The sequence below is a fragment of the Pocillopora verrucosa genome, chromosome 6, assembly GCF_036669915.1.
Source record: "Pocillopora verrucosa isolate sample1 chromosome 6, ASM3666991v2, whole genome shotgun sequence".
NCBI classification, from domain to species: Eukaryota; Metazoa; Cnidaria; class Anthozoa; order Scleractinia; family Pocilloporidae; genus Pocillopora; species Pocillopora verrucosa.
Window position 1 is genome coordinate 19258263 of NC_089317.1, and position 22793 is coordinate 19281055.

General features: G+C 38.4%; 3 protein-coding genes and 1 long non-coding RNA gene across 4 annotated transcripts; 2 read left to right on the forward strand and 2 right to left on the reverse strand.

The window, feature by feature from the left end:
- Positions 1-914: 914 nt before the first annotated feature.
- On the reverse strand, positions 915-5741 carry LOC131793898 (melanocortin receptor 3-like). The gene is made up of 2 exons (XM_066169047.1): positions 5384-5741; positions 915-4162 (listed from the first exon to the last, which is right to left on the reverse strand). The coding sequence occupies exon 2, from the start codon at positions 3147-3149 to the stop codon at positions 2043-2045; it is 1107 nt and encodes a 368-aa protein (XP_066025144.1). The 5' UTR covers positions 3150-4162; positions 5384-5741; the 3' UTR covers positions 915-2042.
- On the forward strand, positions 4583-7480 carry LOC131793957 (melanocyte-stimulating hormone receptor-like). Its single transcript, XM_059111456.2, has 2 exons — positions 4583-6486; positions 7116-7480. Exon 1 carries the CDS (start codon positions 5475-5477, stop codon positions 6477-6479), a length of 1005 nt encoding a protein of 334 aa, XP_058967439.2. The 5' UTR covers positions 4583-5474; the 3' UTR covers positions 6480-6486; positions 7116-7480.
- Positions 7481-7486: 6 nt separating this feature from the next.
- LOC136281999 (uncharacterized) lies at positions 7487-12736 on the reverse strand. Its single transcript, XR_010718026.1, has 3 exons — positions 12228-12736; positions 9499-10611; positions 7487-7808 (listed from the first exon to the last, which is right to left on the reverse strand). It is a non-coding gene; the product is annotated as an uncharacterized lncRNA (long non-coding RNA).
- A 280-nt stretch (positions 12737-13016) lies between these two features.
- LOC131792355 (amyloid beta precursor like protein 2-like) lies at positions 13017-22547 on the forward strand. The gene is made up of 10 exons (XM_059109730.2): positions 13017-13157; positions 15969-16135; positions 16448-16551; positions 17172-17528; positions 18106-18261; positions 18842-19076; positions 19425-19617; positions 20054-20162; positions 20267-20332; positions 20613-22547. The coding sequence occupies exons 1-10, from the start codon at positions 13107-13109 to the stop codon at positions 20924-20926; spliced, it is 1752 nt and encodes a 583-aa protein (XP_058965713.2). The 5' UTR covers positions 13017-13106; the 3' UTR covers positions 20927-22547.
- Positions 22548-22793: the final 246 nt, after the last annotated feature.

Genomic DNA, 22793 nt, shown 5'->3' on the forward strand with positions numbered 1-22793 from the left:
CCAAGAGCTTCATATCTCGATGAACGCACAGCTGACGTATGAAGCAATTGTTTTATAACATTTTCAACCCGATGAAAAATTTTTTCTCTCGACTTCACTTGCGTGCACAATTGGAATATGAAGCACGCTCGCGCAATTGAATTTGATTAGACAAATTTACTAGCTATGTGATAAGATGGACTTGTGGAAGATTGGGCTTATAGAGGTTTCAAGCAGCTTGCGATACTTGCGTGACGTCAAAGATTGACGGTTTATGCCACCTGACTATGCGAATCGATGTTGTTTTTAGCGCTTTTGGTGCACAATATTGAATTGTTGAAAAATTTCCAGTTTATGAGTATAAATTCCATGTTGCTTGAAAGACAGACATCGCCAACAACATTTGAAATAGTTCCTTCTGTTACCCTGACTTGAAATGGAAAACATTTCACGAAAAACATCTGCCAGTAAACCTTGGAAACAAACAAAAAACAAACAACCAAAGAAAAACGCGAAAGAAAAAATAAGCTGGGAGTTGGCTGATTGCTCCAGCTGTGTTTTCATTTTAGATCTTCTCCCATCCTTAAAACTTGAGTTAAAAAAAACGAGCTTTGCTCTTATTTTATAAAGCGGAGAAATTGCTGTTCGTAATGTCCAACGAAGGACAAAACTTAGGGTTGTCGGCATGGTGCCAGCATTATTTTTAGCATAATAATGAGACAAAAGGACGAAACATTATACTGGAAAATAGATGAATGAATGATGAATAGAAAAATGAATAAAAACGGATAAATAAGTTTACAAAATATAAGACAAAAAAATAAAATGAAATCACTTTAACATTGCCTTGACTCTTTTACTTCATAAAATGTTTTCTAAAAACCATAGGATTTCACCATGAAAAACAAGTCTGTTTAACACATTTAAACATTTTCAAGACCGCGCTAGGTTAACGTCACGAGAGTTCTACAGAAGTTTTTTATCTGTTTCCATTTGTGCTTGTATAATTGTGCTCATATATTTTTGCACTAATCGTTTAATTTCAAAAATCAAAATGCATTATCATGGCAAAACTATACCACATCTCATGTGTTTCTGACACATTAAACAATACTTAATCAATCTCTTTATGTCCAATATGTATTAACGGCTTATTCCATACGTCAAACTATAATTGCATTTTCGCTAGTTAAGAAAATCGTGCTGAGAACAACAACCTTCTACAACCTTACCTACACAATTCTAAAATACGTACAGAGCATCCAACTTGAAGAAAGGTTTATATAGTATTTGAAAAGTGCAATACACAACCAAATGCTTGTAATCAAACTTAGAGGTGTTTCTGTTTTTTCGCTTCAAACCATTGATTTAGATGTTTTCTTCTCTCTCATACTAATTAAAGAGATTTTTCAGAACTCACACTACTGTTCACCTGTCCAAAAATTCATATTTCTTGTAGAGATAAAGGCGAAGGCTGAAGAAGTGAACTTTCTTATAGAAACGCTTTTTTAATTACCTAGTGGGCTTTATTCAATAGAATTGTGGTCTACTCGAGATGATGTCGCTATGAAAAATTAGAACTTATTGTGGATAACAACAAAGAAACACCCTCGATTTCACTTTTAGTACGGGTTTCTATTGGATCATTCTCTTGTCTTCTTGACTAAGCTAACATTAATTGTCGGCGAATCTTTAATTTTCAATGTCAGTAATGCTTTCAGCAGCAATTTCTTCGTGGTGAAAAAAATTAATAAAAAGGTGTATTAAAATTGGTTTCCACGGGTGTTAATCATGCTGGTTTGAGGCTGAATAAGGCATACATACAATAAAAACTCCAAAATAAAATAAAAAAACTATTCTATTTACTAATCATGGAAAAAAGAACTTTTTTAAGTTTTGTGATTCGCCTGTACCTACTTAAAAAAGTGAAGAAATTCATGTTATTCAGCCTTATTAAGTTTGTTTTCTTTCATCCCTGAAACTTGTGGTCAAAGAAAATGGGAATGGGATATATATGCTGCATTATCCAAACAATTTGTCGAAAAATTACCAACCAGCTGGCTTTAAGTCCTATTATAGATATGCCCTTCGAAGTTACATGGCCCGGAAATTTTTCTCTGAGAGCACGCTACGCTTAGCGATGGGCGCCGGGTTACATCAAAGCTTACGCTCATGCAACTTCTTGGCCGAAGTTCCGCTAACGCTAGAGGAGCAACCGAATTATTCTTTCCCAGGCATCGTAAACAGAGTGCTTTAACAGCTCTGCGAATGTCGGTTATACGCCAGCAATAAACCAGAGGGTTTAAAGAACTGTTGCAAAACACGATAGTTGATGCATACAAGTAAGCTATCTTAACGCTTATGGTGTAGCCCTCTACCTTGTGAACAATTTTCACGCACAGAAATGGAATGTAACAGAAAACAAAAATGCCCACAATGTACACCATTGTTAAAGTTGATTTCTTGTATCGCATTATTCTTGACAGTTGATGATTTACCGGGCATAGAGCTGCCGATGTCGCGTTTATTTGTTTCTCATGGCGGCGGACGTATTTCAGAACTCTCGTGTACGCCAAGAAAGTGAACACCAAGCAGCAGAATATCACTGGGATTAAAATACTGTTAAAAACTCCATCATCGGCCATCCAAAGCCTGGAAGAGGCTAGTAGGATAAAAACCATCCAAAGAACAGAGGCAGTAACTAAAATGCGTTTAGTGGTAACAATTTCTGTGTAACGGAGATGCAGATAAAGTGCGAGGTATCTTTCGATCGCTATACCTGCCATGATTAAAACTGAAGTTCCAGCCGTTATGTATCCCAGCGATTCTGTCATTATCCTTGTGGTACAGTACATGCTGTAGTCTTGGAGAAGTTCCCCGATCTTGTGGATCACAAAACATGGTTGAGCAATCAAACCGACAGTCAGATCGCTGAGCGCCAAACAGCAAAGAAACGCATTTGACGGTGTGTGAAGCGACGGAGTCCTCCACACTGCTACAATAACCACAGAATTACCGGCAGCAGCCGTGAACGAGGTTACGGAGTTTAATATTGTAGTCAGAATATGTGCGATGAAAAGGTGTTGGCTGAAATCCAAATTTATGTCCAAAAGAAAACATTCAAGAGAGGAATTGGCTGGCGAACTGTTTGTTCTGTTGATGATCACCATCTATACCTAATATCACTTGATAGCGCGCGAGATCTCTCGTATGACACCTGCTTAAGACTAATAGCGGTAAATTTAGCCAACCGACTTTTTAGTAAATTATATGGAGAGAGGAAGCTACTAAACAATATCAGCAAACAGGTGTTTTTTCGAAATATGCATTTGGCTCATGCAGTGAAAGTCAAGCGGTTTGTGCGGAAGGGACATGTTAGTTAGCTTTTGTTTATGGTAAAAATGTCGAAGGCGATAGGAAAATATAAAACATACATGGGAAAAAAAAAATTCCAAAAATTATTGACTCGGTACGAAATTGCGGTAAAAATGTTCAAAACTGTTAATCTTGTATTTATACAAGGAGATTATTTATAATGAATGAGCTAGGTTTGCAAAAACAACTATTATATGACATAAAGGAAAATTTTAATAAGTCCATACAATATTCACAAGGTTGCATTAAACAAATGTTAACCTTTTAACCCCTAAGAGTGACCGGCACGTAATTTTTTCCTCACAGCATCACCCGCTGAGGCAAACATCAAGAATTGAATAAAAGGATTGATCGATAACTCTTTATTGTTAAAGAAAATTCTCCTCAATTGTAAGTAAGGAAATGTGTGATAAACAGTATGGAGAATCTGATGCATACTGATGTCATGGTGTGCAGGGTTTTAGAAAGCTTCAATTATGACACGCTCCAACTTTTGTTTTTTCGTATGTTGACGCACAGTTGATGTATTGTTTGAAGACTTAAGCCAAGATTTTACAGGTATTTATCATGTAAACCACGGTGTTATGCAAGGATTTCCAGCCCTGAGAAAACGAACGTAACAACACACTTGCAAAATACGATATTTTTTCACGTGTGTTTGATATCGCCAATCGGCTGCCGACACGTAACTCGCCTTTCGCGCCACTCGGTCGGGTTGACAAATGAACGACAAAGCCTTAACCATTCCCCTCAATCCATCCATACAATGAAAAATCCGTTTCGCTTACAGAGTGGCGTTCAAACTTTCCTAGAAGGAGAAGAAAACCAAAATACGAAAATAAAAACCGAAAGATACGTATTCAGTTGCTTTGGTGATGGCATTTCGTTTCGACCATGAAATGAAAGTTTTCAGACCCAAAAAAGCACTTCCGCGTGAATTACATTAAAACTCAGCTGGCTTACGTAAAGAAAGGAGCCCTTAAGCGTCTGTCAGCTTAATTAATTTTCTGTTTTGTTTTTTTTTTTACATTATTTAATTTACATCACACATTTCTATCATAAGTAGACACTGCTCCGAACCGGGTCCAACTTGGATTTCCCCTCGTAACAGTGCGAATATAAGTGAGGTAACTTCTAAAGTGGACAAATTTCTCAGCTTTCACGGAAGACTCTGTCTTAAAGGAAAGGAAGGAGAGGAAGTTGAGGTGTCGGAGTGTCCAGACGAAAGTCTGTGTAGATGAATAGGCGATATTGTTGGCTTTGATTATATTGAAACAGCAAGGCGACAGAGCAATTCTCACAATGCTGTATTTATTGGTTATTTGATACACGAGTTTAATTTTGGTCATTTTTTGTTTTGTTTAGTGTAACCTTGTTTCGTATTTCTTTGAATTTTTTATTATTCTATTAACAAGCGAGGAAATCGTAGCGCGTTTATTTGAAAAATTAAGCCCTAATTGTATCTCCGGTTTTTAGAAAGAGCTCGGCTTACGAGCACATACTCATTGAGACAAAAACTTAGTTAGATATATACTTTAACTGCGATGTCTTCAAGACCCCTCTCGGTATATTTGATATACATGATTGAAACATTGAACTAAGCAATAGAAAAAAAGATGAAAAACTTAAGATAAACATTGAAATCTCGGGTCTCTGGATGGAGCGTGATGACAAAACCTTACACATTGAATGAATTAAGGTATCTCGTGATCCAGTTTTTGTTAGCATTTCGCAAAAACTAAAAGAAGTTGAATCGTCCGATTGGGTGGTATGATTCACGCCTTCTTCTCTTCAAAACTTTGATCGTTTATGCTATCTGGGCTAAAGTCTTTTTCGCACAGTGTTCGGAATCATCTTTTTAAAGGGATAAATTTGCATGCGACTAAATTCGACCAAGCGGCGTAAACTCAAAGGAGATGCGCTCGACTTTCTTTTTCGATTTTCTAACGAGTAACGTAAATACCTACCTGAGCTTTATTAAAAATCCCTTCTTGGTGCGTCATACTATTTTAAGAAAGTGAAAACTTACCTTAATCGGCGCTGAGCGAAGGTTTCTACAGAAATCATCACTTCTATATTTTCACACTTCAAAAGCGGCCTTTAGCAATAGGAGGCGAGACATGCAGTTACAGTCGAGTGAAAACGTTACGAAATTGTTCGCACAATCTGCCACCCCAGTCATCTACGACATCAAGGAATGCTTTCTTTTTGACCTGAACTTTGCTTCAGCTAAATATCTCTTCGCCACCCACATTCTAACCACGATTGTGAACTTCGTCTTCTCTGCGTCAGCGATTGGTGGGAATTCCATCGTGATCTTCAGTGTTTGGAAAACGCCCTCACTTCAAACGCCATCGAACGTTTTTATATGCTGCCTCGCCTTTAGTGATTTAGCAGTTGGCTTGTTGACTCAGCCATGTTTTGTTGTTCATAAGGTCGGTGAAATGTTCCATCGCGTCGAAATGTATTGCACCACCAGAATGCTACTCGAGTCACTGGGAAATATTACAACAGGAACTTCAGTACTCACAATGACGGGAATAGCCGCGGAAAGATGGCTTGCTTTGTATTTCCATTTGCGTTACAATAGAGTATTAACCTGTACTCGAGTCCTTTCCGCAGTGGCATGTTTCTGGGGCGTTTTTGTCGTCTTCGCCGTCCTCCGGGTTTCTGTTTTGCGCCCAGAGGCGTACACCGCCATCTTAACCACCGTAATTGCACTTTGTTTTCTCTCTATTTGCCTGGCCTACATTAAAATCTTGCGATGTGTTAAACGACATGAACGTCAAATTCAAGCAGTACAAACGGAGGTCAAGAGATCTGGTCGACAAATCGAGCAAACCGCGAGTCGCTTGAGAAATATGCTACGCTACAAGAAGTCAACAATTGCCATGATTGTCGTCGTTGGTTTTTTCACGGCTTGTTTTGCGCCTCTCATTTGCGTTATACTGGCCTACAAGATGTTGGGATACACCACTCCGGTGAAAACGGCCTTTATGTACGCATCAACGATAGCCTTTCTAAACAGCTCATTGAATCCTCTGGTATATTGTTGGAGAATACGAACTTTGAGAACCGCCATTAAAACGGTTTTAGGAGAAAGAATGCGTAGAAAAGGAATCTAACCTCCAGGTAACTAAGATGCGCTTAGCGTTCAGATCAGCACCGCAAAGATTTTAATGAGATCCTTAGGTAAAGGTGCAGTACTAATGATGTGTTCGTTTCAAAATAGAATCATGCCATTTTATTTCCGCGATGAAAAACGTAAACATAAAAAATTTTTCTGCTCCGTTTATAGCGAGCATATTCACTTGACAGGTATCAGTGAGAACAATCTAGTATATTATGAAATGTTCAGAAAATGCGTGCACCATGATTGGTCAGAACGAGCTCATTATATTTCCATAAAGCACGCGCCTTACGTCACACGAGTGCATTGTTGAGATATAATGTTCGCAGCCTACGTCATCGGTATGAGCGCGCGTAATTCACGATACATTTTATAAAAGAAATAAAAAACTTGTTCCTCGAGCATTGTTGAGTTATGTAAGCACTTGGTAATTTTTAAGAACACTCGAGAAGTGCGAGAAGCACTCACCTTCGGCTCGTGCTCCGCATTTCTCTCGTGTCCTTAAAAATTCCCGCGTGCTTCTATAACTCAACAATACACTCGGCGCGTTTTTTATTCCTTTACTGTAAAATTATCTAAGATCATGAACTCGACACGCTTCATAATTCTTTGTTTTTTTTTCTTTTTATAGAAACTTCTAGTCCTGACATAGTAATCTGTCCTATAATATGGGTGTCAAATCCTCTAGACTGAGACCTCCCATGATCCCCTAGGCTGAGACCTCCTAGACCGGAGATGTCGGAGACTTTGATTCGTGCGTGACACATGTCAGATGATGAGTGTGAACATTATGTCAAGAGCTAGAAGCACCGCCTGTAGAGATTTTGGGACATTGATCGGTTTACATGATTAACGCAACCTTGAATGACCTTTTAATTCAGTACTTAGCAACAACCAATCACAATGTAGAGAATATCGTATAAGGGAGTAATTTCTTACAAATTTTGCAGAGTATCTTTTTACAGACCAGTTGTAAATAAGCGAATACGAGAGTGGAATAAAACAGTTTGATTGAGTCTAGTTCGTTAGAATTTTATCCCTAGTAAACAGGGCAAAGTTTACGAAAGAGACCTCCCATGATCCCCGAGGCTGAGACCTCCCATGATTCTTTACGCTGAGACCTCCAATGATTCTTTAGGCTGAGACCTCCCATAATCCCCTGGGCTGAGACCTCCCATGATCCTTTACGCAGAGACCTCCAAAGATCCTCTAGGCTGAGACCTCCCATGAGGCCTATCTATAAGTTCAAAAAGTCATCAGCCCTTTGCACCCGAACATCAGTGTGCATATTCTCCATACCGCTCTCTATACATTTCCCGAGGTGCTGAAAAGGAGAATTTTTTAAAGAATCTAAGGCTATTTTTAGTTGTTGATCATTTCCTTTATTCTCACGGCTTTAATATTTGATTCAGTGGTGATATTGTGAGGAGAAATTAGATGCTAGTCACTCTAAGGGGGCAAAGGGTTAAACATCTTAATTAAATATTTCAGTGCCAGAAAATAAAGTTTGCCGATCAACTTTCACAAAACAAAGCTACAGTACCGGTAACCTGGATCTCGAGCTAAATAGAAACGATTGGAAATCGATGATAAGTAAAATATTCCCGTAACCTATCTTAGAAATATAATCGGCCGACTTCAAATTTCCCTAACTATGTCATCAATTAATTTATGTCAATAATTAAATTGTCTTATTCTTATCATTATATTTAATCATTTGTAGTTCTTGAATTGGTTTGCTTCGCACATGTACACAGCAGAACTTATCTCCAATTTATTCTGCAAACACTTCCTTTTCTAATAACTCATGTATTACTTTATATTGATACATCTTTGATTCCTAAGACTTTTAAAACCCTTCGAAAAATTGTTCTAAAATGTTGTAAAAGTTGCACGATGGACGCCGCCATTTTGGAAGCGGCTAGGTAAGCAGGCCCCACATGCAAAGCCCGGGACAACGCGCACGGTAAACGAGCAGCTGCGTGCTGCTCTGCTGATTATCAGAAACAGTCAATTGTAAGGAAGTCAGGAATACCATTTTTCGAGGCTTACAATTGTTAAAACAGATTTCCAAGATTGAATTGCGTTTAAGAAATTTGTGACTGATATATCTGTGCGATGATATAATGCACAATCCTTGTTTGTTGTAAGCAATGTAGTACGTAGTGTAAGTGTTGTGTATCGTGAGAAATGTATTGTTATTAGATAAAAATTTTGCAATCTCAACTTAAATTACAAAATGTTGTAAAAATAATAATAATAATGAAAAATAGTAATATACAGATTTCCAACAAAAGGGCTCAATTTCAGCAATTTCTGACCTTTGAGAATTAACATTCTGGCCCCGGTTGTTCGAAGATCGGATAACGCTATCCATTGGATAAATCTCTATCCGGTGGATAACGCTATACGTTTTGTTATCATTTATCCGCTGGATAGCAATTTATCCGTTGGATAGCGTTATCCGCCCTTTATACAACTGGGCCCAGATGGCGCGTTGAAGAGGTTCGCGTGGCATCATGGAAGTTTCGGATTATTTAAGCGTTTCACGTCATTTTAGGTCTGTCAGTCTTATGTTTGACCACTTAATTTTTGTATTTAATTTGTTGTAATTCTGGTATTCAAACTCCCTGTAAAATATCATTAAGATCATTGATTTTTCATTGTGATTAGTAGTGCTACCAGGTTATTTTACCCTTTCCTTGGGGTATTGTGCTGCTGCATTAAATGAAGAATACGTTTCCACATTTTTTTGACCTTATCTAGAGAGTGGTTTTAAATTGGTTTTTCTCGTCTGGCGTAGCACAGGTTCTTTTTGTAGAACCCCTAGTTTTAGTGTACACATGTTAAGATTGTATTAGCATGTGTGTATTATAGGACAGACTCGGTAATCCTAAATGAACTTTTCGTATTGGAATGTCTCGTGTGAGTGTAGTCAGAATGTGAGAACATTTCCGTCTTACTGACACTATAACAAAAAAATTAACAAATTAGCTAAGAATGGAGGAATTCACCTTGCTCAGATTTGAAACTGAAATATTATGGTCTTGCTTCGCTGCAACAGGACACTAGTCAGACAATCTAATACCGCTCTACTACACTGAAGTTAGTGCTATGTCTTGGCAATTCGTGCTCAAGCTGTCCCTCTAGACTTTCTACCAAATCTCTCAGCTGCACGTCCTCTGACACTCGCCATAGGACCACATCTTGAAAATGATTTAGGCCATCCAGATTTCTTCTCAAAAATCCCCTAAAAGAACTGGATTTTGGCCAAGAACGGAGATACATTGACGGGTTTCTTGGATGTTTACTTCCTTAACTGGAATGTCGTTTATCGTGATATCTCTATCTGCGCTAGGCATGCGCATGAGAGCAGCTATAAAAGACGATTTACCCGCACTCGTGCGGCCAGCAATACCTATCTTTGCTCCTCCTTTGGTATTGAGATTTATTTTCTTTAGTACTCGAGATCCCCCAGGATAGTATGTCAATGATACATCTTTGAATGTGATCCTTCCTTCCGGTGGCCAATGTTCGGGAAGAAGTCGTTACATTTTGTACCCAGGCTCGGAGTCAAGCTTGGTGTAAGCGATGACTCGTTTACATATCATATAATTTTCTCTCTGAGATGTTTTTCTTACAGAATATTTGATATCGTAAACAGGTGATAGCTCAGCAAGAGCTGAAAGGGATGTTTAGACTGCTCAAGAAAACAACAATAAGCAAAAAGAAAATTGATCTTCGGGATTTGGAATATTGGATAACGACTACAGACTGGATAACGTAAATAAGTGATAGCCTAGCAAGAGCTGAAAGAGTTGTTTAGACCGCTCAAGAAAACAACAATAAACCAAAAAATTGATCTTCGGGATTTGAAATAATGAACCAAAGACCACTGCGAAGCAAAATCGATCTAGTGAAAATCAAAATTGACTGTATTAGTAGGGCAGAGGTTTAGGATTAACTAAAAAGGAATAAATCATTATGAATAATACGAAGTTACCAGCATTTTGCCGGAGCTACCGCGCCGAATAACAGGACAGTGACAAGGTCCAAGCCGGACACCGAACTATCAGTCACTGGCCACCACCACGATAAACGACTGATTGTTAGAAATATCTTGATACCTGCGGGGAGAAAATGAATCATTTCATTTAACGTCAGTATGCTGCAGTTACAGCATCATCTGCTACATGATTCATGTAATTAATATTTTTAAGACGTCAAGCTAAGATTTTCGTCAAGAGACGTATCCAGGTAAATTATTAAATCCAATTGTTATATGAGGCTAAAACAGCGAATAGTCTGCCATCAAGCAAAAAAAAACAGTTGACGTCGTAATTTACAGACTCAACACCATACCACAAAAACTTTAGTTTCCTTACATCGCTGCGCGATGACAATGTTTCAAATATAATTTTAGCAGCAGAGGTTAGGAGGAAGTTGCGTTGAGGAGCATACCTTGGGCAATACAAGAAAAAGTGTTTCCATCTTCGGACAGATTTGTCAATTTTCGCCTTGATAACAGTTTCAAAATTGTTCCTTGACAGTCTTTCTCGTAAACTCAGCCAGGAGTGCAAATGAAATTATTTTAGTTGCTGAACAGCTCAACAATAAAGCAAACGTGTTTCTCTTTGTAAGGAGCATGTTATCTAAAAACTCACAACCAAGGAACCCAATGAAAACAGAAGATTTCTTTTCCTATCAAGGATGGAGTAGGGTTTTAACTTCGACTGACTGGATGCAGAACAGCACTAAAAACGTACTACGTACGCGCGTGCGGCAAGGTTATTGAGTTGTTTTCAAAATGACGGCGTGGCAAAGGAAGCAACAAGATAGGCCGGGATCCCAGTTTCGCAAGGTTGAGACCGGGATAACCAGGTTGGAAATTTCGTAACTTATCAAACATGTCTCGTACTTGCTTCCAATTTCTCTGTAAATATGGTGCCTCCACAAATACTTCCCTTATGTTATGTCCCCAAAATGCCCCCCGCATTTTTAGAAAGGGCCAGGAGCCCTTTCCCTACATAATGGGTAATGGGGAATAAGCGCCTGTAAGGGCAGATTACTCAGCACCTCTGCCCTCTTTGCAAGGCTTACTCGGTTTGAGGAGTCGCTTGGCATATTGACTGCATCAGTTACAGCCAGTTGAAGCAATAACCCATGAAACAATTTGTAGCGCATGGAGATGTTGGTCTGAACTACAAATCTTACCTCGGGTTTGCGAAAATCTACACAGCTTTTCCACTACTAGAGTAATGAAGTGTTATCAACTGAGTTGAAAACGTAAATTGACCTCCGTAAAGAGTTTAAAGGCTGACGTTTCGAGCGTTAGCCCTTTGTCAATCGCTCTGACGAAGAGTTCACACTCGAAACGTCGGCCTTCAAACTCCTAACGGTGGCCAATTTACGTTTTCAACTCTGATGATAACACTAAATTACCCTGTTATACTCTCCCACCGACTCAGTACCAGTTTCTTTAAAAACTCACTCCCTTTTCCACTATTAGATACTCTATTTGCGGCTTGGTTCTTCACGACGTACAAATACGATAAAGGGCAGCGATATAATCCACTCAAGACTCATGAAAGGCGCACTGAACATCGAAACCTTGACTCCCCTCACCTTTGAAAACTTTCCGAGTTACACCCCTGCTCATAAAGGAAGTCTTCTGTCACCGGATACATTTTAATAACGTTAGCTTTACTTTTTTTGTTTGGACAGAAAAATTTTTCAGACTGACCTCTATTTCCGTGGTTAGGTTAGCCATTCTCCCTCATCGAGACCGCAAACGGAGCCCTTCGAATGCTGAAATCACTGCTCCTTTGTTTTATTTTATTCAATCGTTAATCTTTTTTGCGGGATGGCTAGATTATCGTTATGCATATGCATACATTCAATTCTCCGGCTTCCGCCGCCGCGATTGTTGTTTTCTCAAATCTATTCCGCGTGGCGTGGACGGGAAACAATATATCCGTTTCTAAGGGTGCATTAAAGTTTCGTTGTGCTTCAAAACTCTGTTTTGCAAATTTCTCCGTGAAATTTTGGCTGAAGAGGTGGGAGATAGTTGTCCACGGCCTTACAAATATGAAGAATTTCCGGGTGTCAAAAACCACGTATTTATCCATCAGATTCCACCGGACAGGAATCTCACTTTCTTTTATTGGTAGCCATGATCGATGGACTTATGTAACCTGCTGTATAACGACTCCAAATAATTACTGTTTTCACATCCGTACAAGGAAAAGTGGCGCTAAGTCGATTTTGTTTGTACGCGATCTATTCTGCATGCGAAAGTTATTATTAGAACACAATGACGACATTCGCAATATTGAAAGCAAAGTCCAGAATATATGAATATATAACAAGCCATAATTTTGTCGGTTTCTGCGGCGGCCACAAAGAAGCTGTCGTAATGACCGCCAATAACGCAGAGCGTCACCCTCGGCAACCAATCACATCCCCGCAAACTTTTGTCATGCAAATATAGCCTTATTTGCATATCACGTGATTTGTTCATTTTTGCTGTCCCTCGCACGTTCGGGCTCAGCGAGACATTCATCAGCCATTTTGAGTTTTTGTCGAGTATTACTGAGATTTGAAAGGAAATTAAGAAAAGAGAATGGATTGGAGTTATCGAAAAACGATTTTCTTGTGTCTAACCTTCGTAACGGTAAGTACATTTTGTAGTTTGCACCGACTCGAAGGCCAAGAGGAAGAAATTTACTAAGTTTACACATTAAGAATTTTAGTTGTGATGGCCCCGACGAAATGGTCCTGATTAACACTTCGAAATGTGCCATGTCTTATAACTTCCAAAATCATTCAAAAACTACTGTCATTTGATAGTCGTAGTTGTTGTTTGAGTAGTCACTGAGCGCTGATTTGCTTGGGCGAAAATGTAAGATGAATTGAGTATTTCTGATTTAAGACATTCTCCGTTTCGACAATTCGCTTCAAACCGTAAGGCAGATATCAATTTGACGCCCTTTCGCAATGACTTGCGAGCTTCTCGTTACTTCTCACTCTCTTCAATTTTGCCATTAATGTTTTAAATAAAATTATCTAGTTCGTGTTCAAGAAACGAGGACGTAAAATCAAGTGAACTATTCTGAAGAACATCGACATTTCGCTGAGAAGAATATGTAAACCCAGCTTCGGAACGGGCTGAATTAACAACCCATTCAGCGTTGTAAAAACAAGGTTTTATTGTTAGAATACATCTACAGCTCTCTTACTCTATGGAATTATCAAAGAGAGGAACGTAGAATTGATATTAAAACTCTTAAAATTTTCAAATGAGTGCAGTATTTGTGGAAGCGGACGAAGATCGATTGTTGTTGACATAGTGATTGTACCTTCTTGTATCATATTACACCGATTTAAAGACGATTTTGTTCAATATCAAAGCAACAAACTAGACCACGCAATTTTTAGGTCAAGACGTGTCGTTTATTGTCCATGGAGGATATAGATGGAAACAGTCTTGTCTGAAACGAATTGGTATATAGAGATTCAGGTGCAATACAAGACAAAGCATCCGCATATCTCCGAATTTGTCACAGACAGTTCGATTGCACACAATATGCTCTTAAATTGGAAAGTTGTATTGACAAAGCTTAAACTTGGTATTCCTAAATTGATTTTTCCCCAATAGTTTTCTGAAAATGCGTGTTGTTTGTCTTGCTGTAAGCTTTGCTAGTATTTCCTGTGATGCGTATTACATAAGTACAGAACGCACAAGTATAGATGTTGGTTCAGATAGGTCTCCTTTTAACCTGTATAACACGAAGGGCCCACAAAAAAATTTATCTTTTGTAGTGATCAGAAGGGCTTACTTTTACAGCAAATTGGAAACATGTAAATATTGATTTTCTGTCCTTTCCCTATATTCTTGTTCCATACACTTCTAATTAAGGAAAATTTCAAGGGTAAATCCCAACTTTATGGAACTCAATAGAATATGTGAAGTTACAGATGTGTTTCAGCTTTCTCCTCTGTTTTTTAGTTTTTTTTTGTTTTTTTTTTCAGCCATAGTATATTATGATTACTCTCAGATGAATATTTTGGTGTCAAAACTCTTTGAATATTTGAAATGAGTTTTATCTGTACACTGTCATGATGTGCTGGTTGAATTGGTTCATGCAGAGTTTTACAGACTTACTTCATGAAAACATCTACCTCATAGGCTTGTGTGCCAACCAAGTGTTTGTTAATTAAAGCCCAAAGCAGATCCCTAGGTTTTTCATGGTGATATATTGATGGCTTAATTAACTCCTTATAGTTTAAGATGTGAAAAGGACCAGGGAAATCTCTGGCAAATTGTGTTAAAAAAACCTTGCTGTCATAAACTGCAGTTTGATTCAAGGACATTGCTATAGTTTGTTGTTTTCTTCAATCCCTGTGGTGATACATTTTGCTAGGGTGTAATAAATTATTGATGTTTCTCAACCCTTTTCAATTATTTTGTTCCTCTATAATCGTTTTTTCCACATTTCTTGATGTAATAATTCGGTGTGTTCAGTATTTCTTTGAAACCTGGTAATTATTCCATTAATATCTGCAACTTCTACACTTCATGCATGTATTTAGACTTGAGTACTGAGAGTAGATAAACATTTCAAAATCTCTCTTTGGTAAACAGCTTTTCCAGTTGTGGATACAAAAGGGTAAAAATGGTAAATGGCAAAATTTTAAGGATTGATATGTTCTTTTCTGCATCAATTCTAAGGTATTTTGTTCCACCAATAAGTTCTATTTTTTGGTCTAGATGTCAACTGTAGCCAGGGTTGTAGATAAGAGCTGGCAGCCCTAACATTTTGTCCGCCATATTGGATTTCAAGACCCACAACTGTTTACCTTTAAAAAGCTCTGGCTACTTAAAACCTTAAAGAAAACCCTGTGTAGGGGGAAATAATCTAGATATTAAGCATCATCTTGGAATGCAAACAGAGTCAACACTTTCTCTTTGTAGATGCACATGAAGTTAACTTTCTCAATGGTTTATTTTATATACTTATTGTAAGAGAAAATTCCTCTTAAAACTGTAATCTTTGTTTGTTTGTTGAGTTTAAAATAAGTGTGGCAAATTTTTTATGTTCACTAGTCACTAGTTTGTAGAAGACAATTTACACATGCCTATTGTAAGAAGTGCTTGTGCACATAGTGTTTTCCTTTTCAGGCAATAATCAATAAAATCTATTGACTATAATACCCCCTATTATCATATAAAATTGATCGGCACACTTGAAAATTAAACAGGTAAAAGGATTGCTCTAGGTGCTGGTTTGAAAATTTCTTCTACTGGTTGGGCTTAAAATAAGGAAAAACACTGTACAGTTCGCATGGTATCTGATTAGTTGAGAGGATGGTGCAAGTTTTTTGTACCAATTACAGAGGAAAGTTTAGTAAAACCATAGTAACCCTGGATTACTTTCAACTCTCAATTAAACATTGCATTTATTCTTGCATTGTGTTGGTTTAGGTTGGAAATGCACTTGTGGAAAATCTGAACGATGATTTAGACTATGACCCACAAGTGGCCATTAAGTGTGGCAAAGTGACCAGGCACATTGATGTCAACACTGGAAGCTGGGAAGCAGACAAAAACAGCACTAGTCTTTGTGCCGTAACTATGAAAGAAATTCTCAAGTAAGGATGTAGAGTGATGTTATGTTGACAGTCTCCAACCCTCTGTAACCCCTAACAGTGACTAGCATCGAATTTTTCCTTACAATATCGCACTTGAATCCAACTTAAAAGGTCATGGGAATAATGAGAAGGATCACTTACTAAAGAAGGTCTTGATTGTCAAACAAATTATCTTTGCAAAGGAAATGTTTAGAGAACAGTAAAGGATTTTGTAAAATTGGTACAATGTCTAACAAAATTGTTTTGGTGTTAAAACAGTATTTCAGTGAAACTTCCCACTCATTTTGTAAAATGTTTTTTTTCTGTTACTAGGTACTGCAAGGTCATCTACCCTTCACAAGATGTGAGAAATGTTGTTGAGGGTAACAAGCAGGTGTTAGTGGATGGCAGCCTTGTCACTCCATACCGCTGTCTTGGTAAGTCAGTTAGGATTATGCAGATCATACTCTGATCAGAGCAGTAACTTGAAGGGGTGAATGGAAGAAAGCTCTCAGTAACTTTCACTACATTGGTAGAGTCTCGATTCCTGATTAGGAGGACAGAGGATTCTTTGTTCCACCTATGTAATCATCATGTAACTTCTCTCAATAATATCCATACATTATTCGGCAAACAGGCAACAAGATGACTCAGACTTGTTATTTAGAAGTTTTTATCTTGATTGATAATACCAAACTCTCTTAACCCTTTAACCCCTTAGAGTGACTGGCATCTAATTTCTCCCAACAGTATAACCCCCGCATCACACAGTAAGGTCATGAGAATGAAGGAAATGATCACCAACTAGATATTCTCTTGTTTGAAAAACAAATTTCGTCTGTCAGCACCTTAGGAATTGTATCGAAAACAGTATAGAGAATAGGGTGTAAAGGGTTAACTAATTTATAAGGAAATGTCAAAGAACCAGAGGGGAAAATTAACAACCAGATCTTGGGAGTCAAAGGGTTGTGATCTTTAGTTTTGGAAACAATTTGTGGATTGTGTAAATTTTGTCAATGAGTTATAATAAAGATGGTTGCTTATCTATTCATGATAGTTGGCCCTTTTGAGTCAGATGCCTTACTGGTGCCCCCAAAATGCCGTTTCGAGCATATGCATGATGACAGCAATTGCCTCTCTCATGACCAGTGGCACACTCGAGCTTCAGACAAATGCCAGAGTGAAGGCATGATTGTTAAGGATTATGGTGTCCTTATTCCATGTGGTACTGGAAAGTTCACTGGCGTAGAGTTTGTATGTTGTCCTCAAGATGCCAGTGACGAGAAAGCAACTGATGCTGCTAAGATTGTGCCAATTTCTGAGGCAGCTGGCACATCAAAGCCAACCAGTGTTATGGAACACTTGAAACAAGAGATCAGCAAGTTTGCAAAGCACGTCGAAGAAAGTACAATTGGTATGTTGTGGAGGTTGAAAAGTACTATTTCAGATTGTAGATGGAGTATCATTTTGCAGACAGACACATATACATGTATGTGTATAATGTGTTATTGGAAGTTGTCAGTGTTGAACTGACTTTCAAGGGATGGCTAACTCCCACGAGTGACCAAGATGAAATTTCCACTTTTGGTATCGATGGAATATCAAGAAGACCAGTGACAAGAATAAAGCAAAAATATCAATTAGGAGATTATTATTTGATTTGATACCAAATTCTCCCCACTGACATCATAAGAATTGTGTGGGAAACAGTAAGGAGAATAACTTATGAGATCTTAAGGCTGAAAGGGTTGAAATAAGACAGATTTTTTAAAACTTTCATCACCTGGAGCATTGTCTTTTTTCTCTTTCATGGCTTAATGTATCATTATCAAATGCATTTTGTTGACCCTAAGGTTACAACTGAATTTACTTTTTTTTTTTTTTTTTAAACACAACCATGGTAGATCTGAGGTCAATTGTAATTGCAGTCTATGACATTCACTGTACAGCTGTCTTTCATTAGAAGTGATCCTGTATGTTCTTGTTGTCAGGTTGTGATCGACAGAAGTATCATGAGCGACGTGACAAACTGGAAGAGACCCACAAGACAAAGGTCCAGTCATTGATTGATAACTGGAGAATGTCTGAGAAACGATACAAGTTGTTGAAATCAACCGATGAAGACCAAGCAGCTGGTTCAATTTCATGTAAGCTTTGCAGATTTGGGTGTTTTGCATGTTTGAAAATAATTCAATTAGAATTGGTATGGAAAACATTGTTTAAAATGTTTACTTTGTTGTGAAAAACATGCAACTAGCAAAAGCAAGTTTTACATTTACATCAAAGTTCCTTTGATTCTTGTTGACTTGTTGTTGTTTTTGTTGTTTTTCATAAAAACAGCAATCATATATTGTATACCTAGACATGTACATAAATGATAATGAAAGATGATCATGGTTGTAAATGTTGCAGGGAAGGACCAGTAGAACTGCTTTTTTTATTCAGATTGTGTAGATAAAAACATCTTTTGAGTGTCTTTTGACATAAGAATTAGTGTTCCTTGACAGCTCCATACCATTCCAACAAGGCCCTGACCTTGGTGTGACTAGCAGTACAGTCTGTGGATTAATGCCAGCCCCAGTATACATGAACATACACTTGTATTACTACATTATGCCTGTCAGGCAAGTTGCACAGACCAATCAGTCATGGGACTAAATGTTCAGAACTTACAGATTTATGTATTACAAGAAACTTTGAATTTCAAATTCAAATAATTTCTTACAGCGGACCTTGAGACCTTCAACAAGATGGTGAGCTCCTTTGAAGATCAGGTTAAACTGGAGCGTGCCAGACTGAAGGAAGAGCATCACCAGTGTACACAGATTGACCTTAATGACAAAAAGAACAAAGCAATGGCTGACTTTGTTGCTGCCCTGCAGGAAGAACCTCAAGATGCCAACAAGATTCTGGAAGCTGTGCAGCGCTATGTGAGATTCTGCACTCAGGATCGTCTGCACAAGTAAGCTGACTTGGTGCAGTTATAGATTTCTGAAGCAGTTGACCCTTTAACTCCCAGAAGTGACTCACATGAAACTTCTCCCTATAATATCCATACATTGTTCTACAAATAAGTAATGAGAATATACAAACTTATCGGGTAGAAGCTGTTGTCTTGATCCAGCATCAAGTTCTCACAACTAATTTACAAGGAAATGTTTAGCAGCTAGAGGAGAGAATTAACACTCAGATCTTGGGAGTTAAAGGGTTAAGCATAAGTGGTTTGAAATGTAACTGTAACTGTAACTGGAGGAAAAAAAGTACTATACACCTTGCCTTATTCATCCTTTATTGTGTGGTTACTCTTCAGTTTGCGTTACTTCGACTATGTGCAGAAGCACCATCCTGAGAAAGCTGAGGAAGCTCGAGAATCACTGCAAAACCACTTGAAACGCATCAATAATCTTGTGAATGAGTCTATGGTACTGCTGTACAAGCTGCCAGACATTGCACGCAAGTTTCAGTTGGAATTGCCAGACTGGATCCCAAAACCACCTGCCCTGGTAAGTATGAGGGCAGCAATTAAATATTACCAGAAATTTTTTTGATCTGAAAGAATCAAAATTGGTGTATTTGAAGCAAGTGGTGAAGTTGATGTCAGATAAGGGCATTGGTATCAGTCCATTCTTAAAATTTTACCATCTGGCCTTATCCAACAAAATTTAATGAATATTTCTAGTTGGGAATTCCACTCAATGAGTTAAGAAATTTTGTTTTGCAAATCATGGGAATTTACCATAAACCTAACACTGGGGAATTTGTGAAGATGAGCAGACAAGCCTTATTTTGCGGTGCTTAATTAAAAAGGTATCATGTTGTGGACATTTTGGCAACATTACCTGGTCTATTAGTTCACTATGGTGGGTATTTGGTGCCACATTTTAGATACTCAACAGGCATTGTGAACCTGTCCTTGTTCATGTTGTTTTTTATGATCAGCCCACTACAGAAGCACCAACAGTAGAGAAGAGCTCAGCAGCCAAAGATCCCACAGACCCACCAAGCCATGTTGGAAGTCAACCTGCAGCTACTAACGTGGGTGGCATGGGTGAGTCAAGTCAGTGCCGTGTCATACATGCCGTGTCTGTGTTACTAAGGGATTTGATGGAGGAATATTGATCAGTTGTCTAAGTCTTACTACCTTTTCTGCAGGTAAACCTGAGCATGGAGATGATGATGACGATGTGGTCGAGGTTGAGGAACCTTACAAGAAGAAGGGTCAGTTGTTTGCATTAACTGTTAACCTCCTAAGTGTTTGATATGCGTGTCTCCCCTCTATCTGATGGAAATTTCCATGTACATTAGCGAAGATTCTGGTACAACATCATGATAAAGCCCTTCAACTGATAAGTTGGTGTACTCGCTATAAGTATCTTCTGGACAAACACTAAAATTTTTATAAAAAGCTTTATGTTAATTGCACCTGGCATTTATACAGGTTATGGCCTAAGATGCCTTCTTTTGTTGACAAATCTTTACCTTTGTTTTGTTCTTAAAGGTAAAACTGCAGCTTCCAAGAAAGATGATGATATTGAGGATGATGACGAAGACGTTGCCGAGGATGAGGAAGGACCCTTCAGAAGGAACCATTCACGAGCCACCTTCTCTGCTGTCATTGGCCTCAGCTGCGGTGCCTTGGTCATTATGATCATCATCGTGGTTGCTATGGCCATGCGCCGAACGCGACCTAGCAACAACACCAAGACAGTTCTCGTCGACGAGGACGCAGAAGGTGCTTCCGAGAAGAGCCATCTCGTCAACATGCAAGAAAACGGTTACGAGAATCCAACTTACAGGTTTTACGATTACTAAGTAGCGTGCCAACTGATTTGTATCATTTTTTTGAGAAACTCTTCTTTTCTGGGTGGAAGCCTGTATTATTGACTACTTTCAATATTGTCGACCGGTCGAGGTGCTTGTCAGACTCTGAATGTGTTTCTATAGGATGTATTTGTCACTTGATAGACGAAGTCTTTCAGAGCACAGCAATGTACTTGACGCAAGTAGAATAGAAGTTTGAAGAGCCAATCTTTTTATAATCGTACTAGTATCAAGAGAGGGTTTATTCTTCATAGAGCAGTTTCAGATTAGCGGTCGCCGCAGAGATCAACACCAAACTTGTGTAACTTTCTAGGTTACACTCATTTGCACTAGGCGTCGCAATCATTCTTAAACATTTCCACGTGTGCGGAACATGAAAAACTCGTCTTCTTTCTTTGATGATCTTAGCCCTTTTTTATCCTGAACATGAAAGGAAATTTAAAATCGGACACTACATTTTTACTCTGTAAACCCTCTCAGTTTGAAGCCTTGTTGTAGATTTTATAGCGTAAACCAAGGAATTGAATCCTAATTTAGACAGGAGCAGTATTTAAATCACTTGTAAACTGAACAGTATTTATTGGGAAGAGAACTGTAAGTTAGCTTCAAGATCAGTTTGCACTTGCACTTGCACTTGATTACAGTCAACTTTGTCGTTTGGGGGCTCGAACTTCGATCTCGGTCGGGAAATTGATCGGAACGAATCACGCTGGTGAATCGCTGGAAATTGATCTGCACTCTGAATGCGGTCGAATCGCGGGAAAGCCGCGGTAAGTGTGTGTTGAGCGAGAAAACTACATCATGTCGAGTTCGTTCGTTGGTCCCTCAAAGATTGAGTTGACATAAAAGTTCAGCTAATTATGCAATACCTAGACGAGAATAAAGGCATTGATTTGTCGAGGAAGCAACAACTTTAGGAAGACCAGTATCGAAAGCAAAAAAAGCTTTTACCTCAGTTGGCTTGTGATGTCTTAAAAGACAAAACGTAATTTACTTTTAAACAACATAAATATAACCCTGTTATATTTTTTGTTTCCATCATTTCCATTTAATGATCATTGATTTCGTTTTGGATGAGGTTACTAATGAGACCACTTAAGTTGATGTGAACTTAGACTCCCTAGATCTGATTGATACTTCTCCCCTCTAGCTGCGACACATTTCCTTGTAATTTTGTCTCTAGAATATGGTGGTTGATCAAGATAACTTCTACTCAAAGTCTGAGTATTCTCATTACCTGTTTGGTATGGATAACACAGGAGTTCAACGTGTTCCTAAGGAGACCTAGTGAATGCAATCTCCCCGAGAAGATCTCCTTTTCTTAAAGCTCAGAGCACTCTAGGAATTAAAACATGACGTCAGATTGCTGTCACAAAAGTAAGCTTTGGTGTTGCAAAGGAAGCTACAACAAAATTGCTTGGTTGAAACTATTCTGTCTCTATGGTGGATTCAATCTTGGTTAGACCTCCACCCCCCAATCGCTCGTATAACGTTTAAGAGTACCTAAATATTTAAGAAACTTGTATTAGATTAAAGCGTGTCGGTACCTTGATAGTTAAAATGTAAAGCACTGGGATTTGGCTAATAAATAGTACAATTTTTAGTACCTTAATTTTTGTTTGAATCTAAGTTATTTCTTGGTGATGAAGGAAGTTCCACGTGGAAATGTCACTTGGTAGCATGACCCGACTGGGCTACAATTGGGCTGTTATTGATATGATAACATTAACACTATTGCTGGGGTCATTTGGTGTAAATCTTAATTTATTTCCTCACTGTTCCCTACCCTACCGTCATCCGATGAAGGACACTTGTATCCCCCCTCCCCCCGCGGCCTCTAGTCCTTTCCCGCCCCCCG

Excerpts from the sequence above, each read along its gene's own strand:
- LOC131792355 (XM_059109730.2), top strand. The coding sequence starts at position 13,107 with ATGGATTGGAGTTATCGAAAAACGATTTTCTTGTGTCTAACCTTCGTA. Across the intron at positions 16,136-16,447 it reads ACTATGAAAGAAATTCTCAA|GTACTGCAAGGTCATCTACC; the intron begins GTAAGGATGTAG and ends TTCTGTTACTAG. Across the intron at positions 20,163-20,266 it reads TACTAACGTGGGTGGCATGG|GTAAACCTGAGCATGGAGAT; the intron begins GTGAGTCAAGTC and ends CCTTTTCTGCAG.
- LOC131793957 (XM_059111456.2), top strand. The coding sequence starts at position 5,475 with ATGCAGTTACAGTCGAGTGAAAACGTTACGAAATTGTTCGCACAATCT.
- LOC131793898 (XM_066169047.1), bottom strand. The coding sequence starts at position 3,149 with ATGGTGATCATCAACAGAACAAACAGTTCGCCAGCCAATTCCTCTCTT.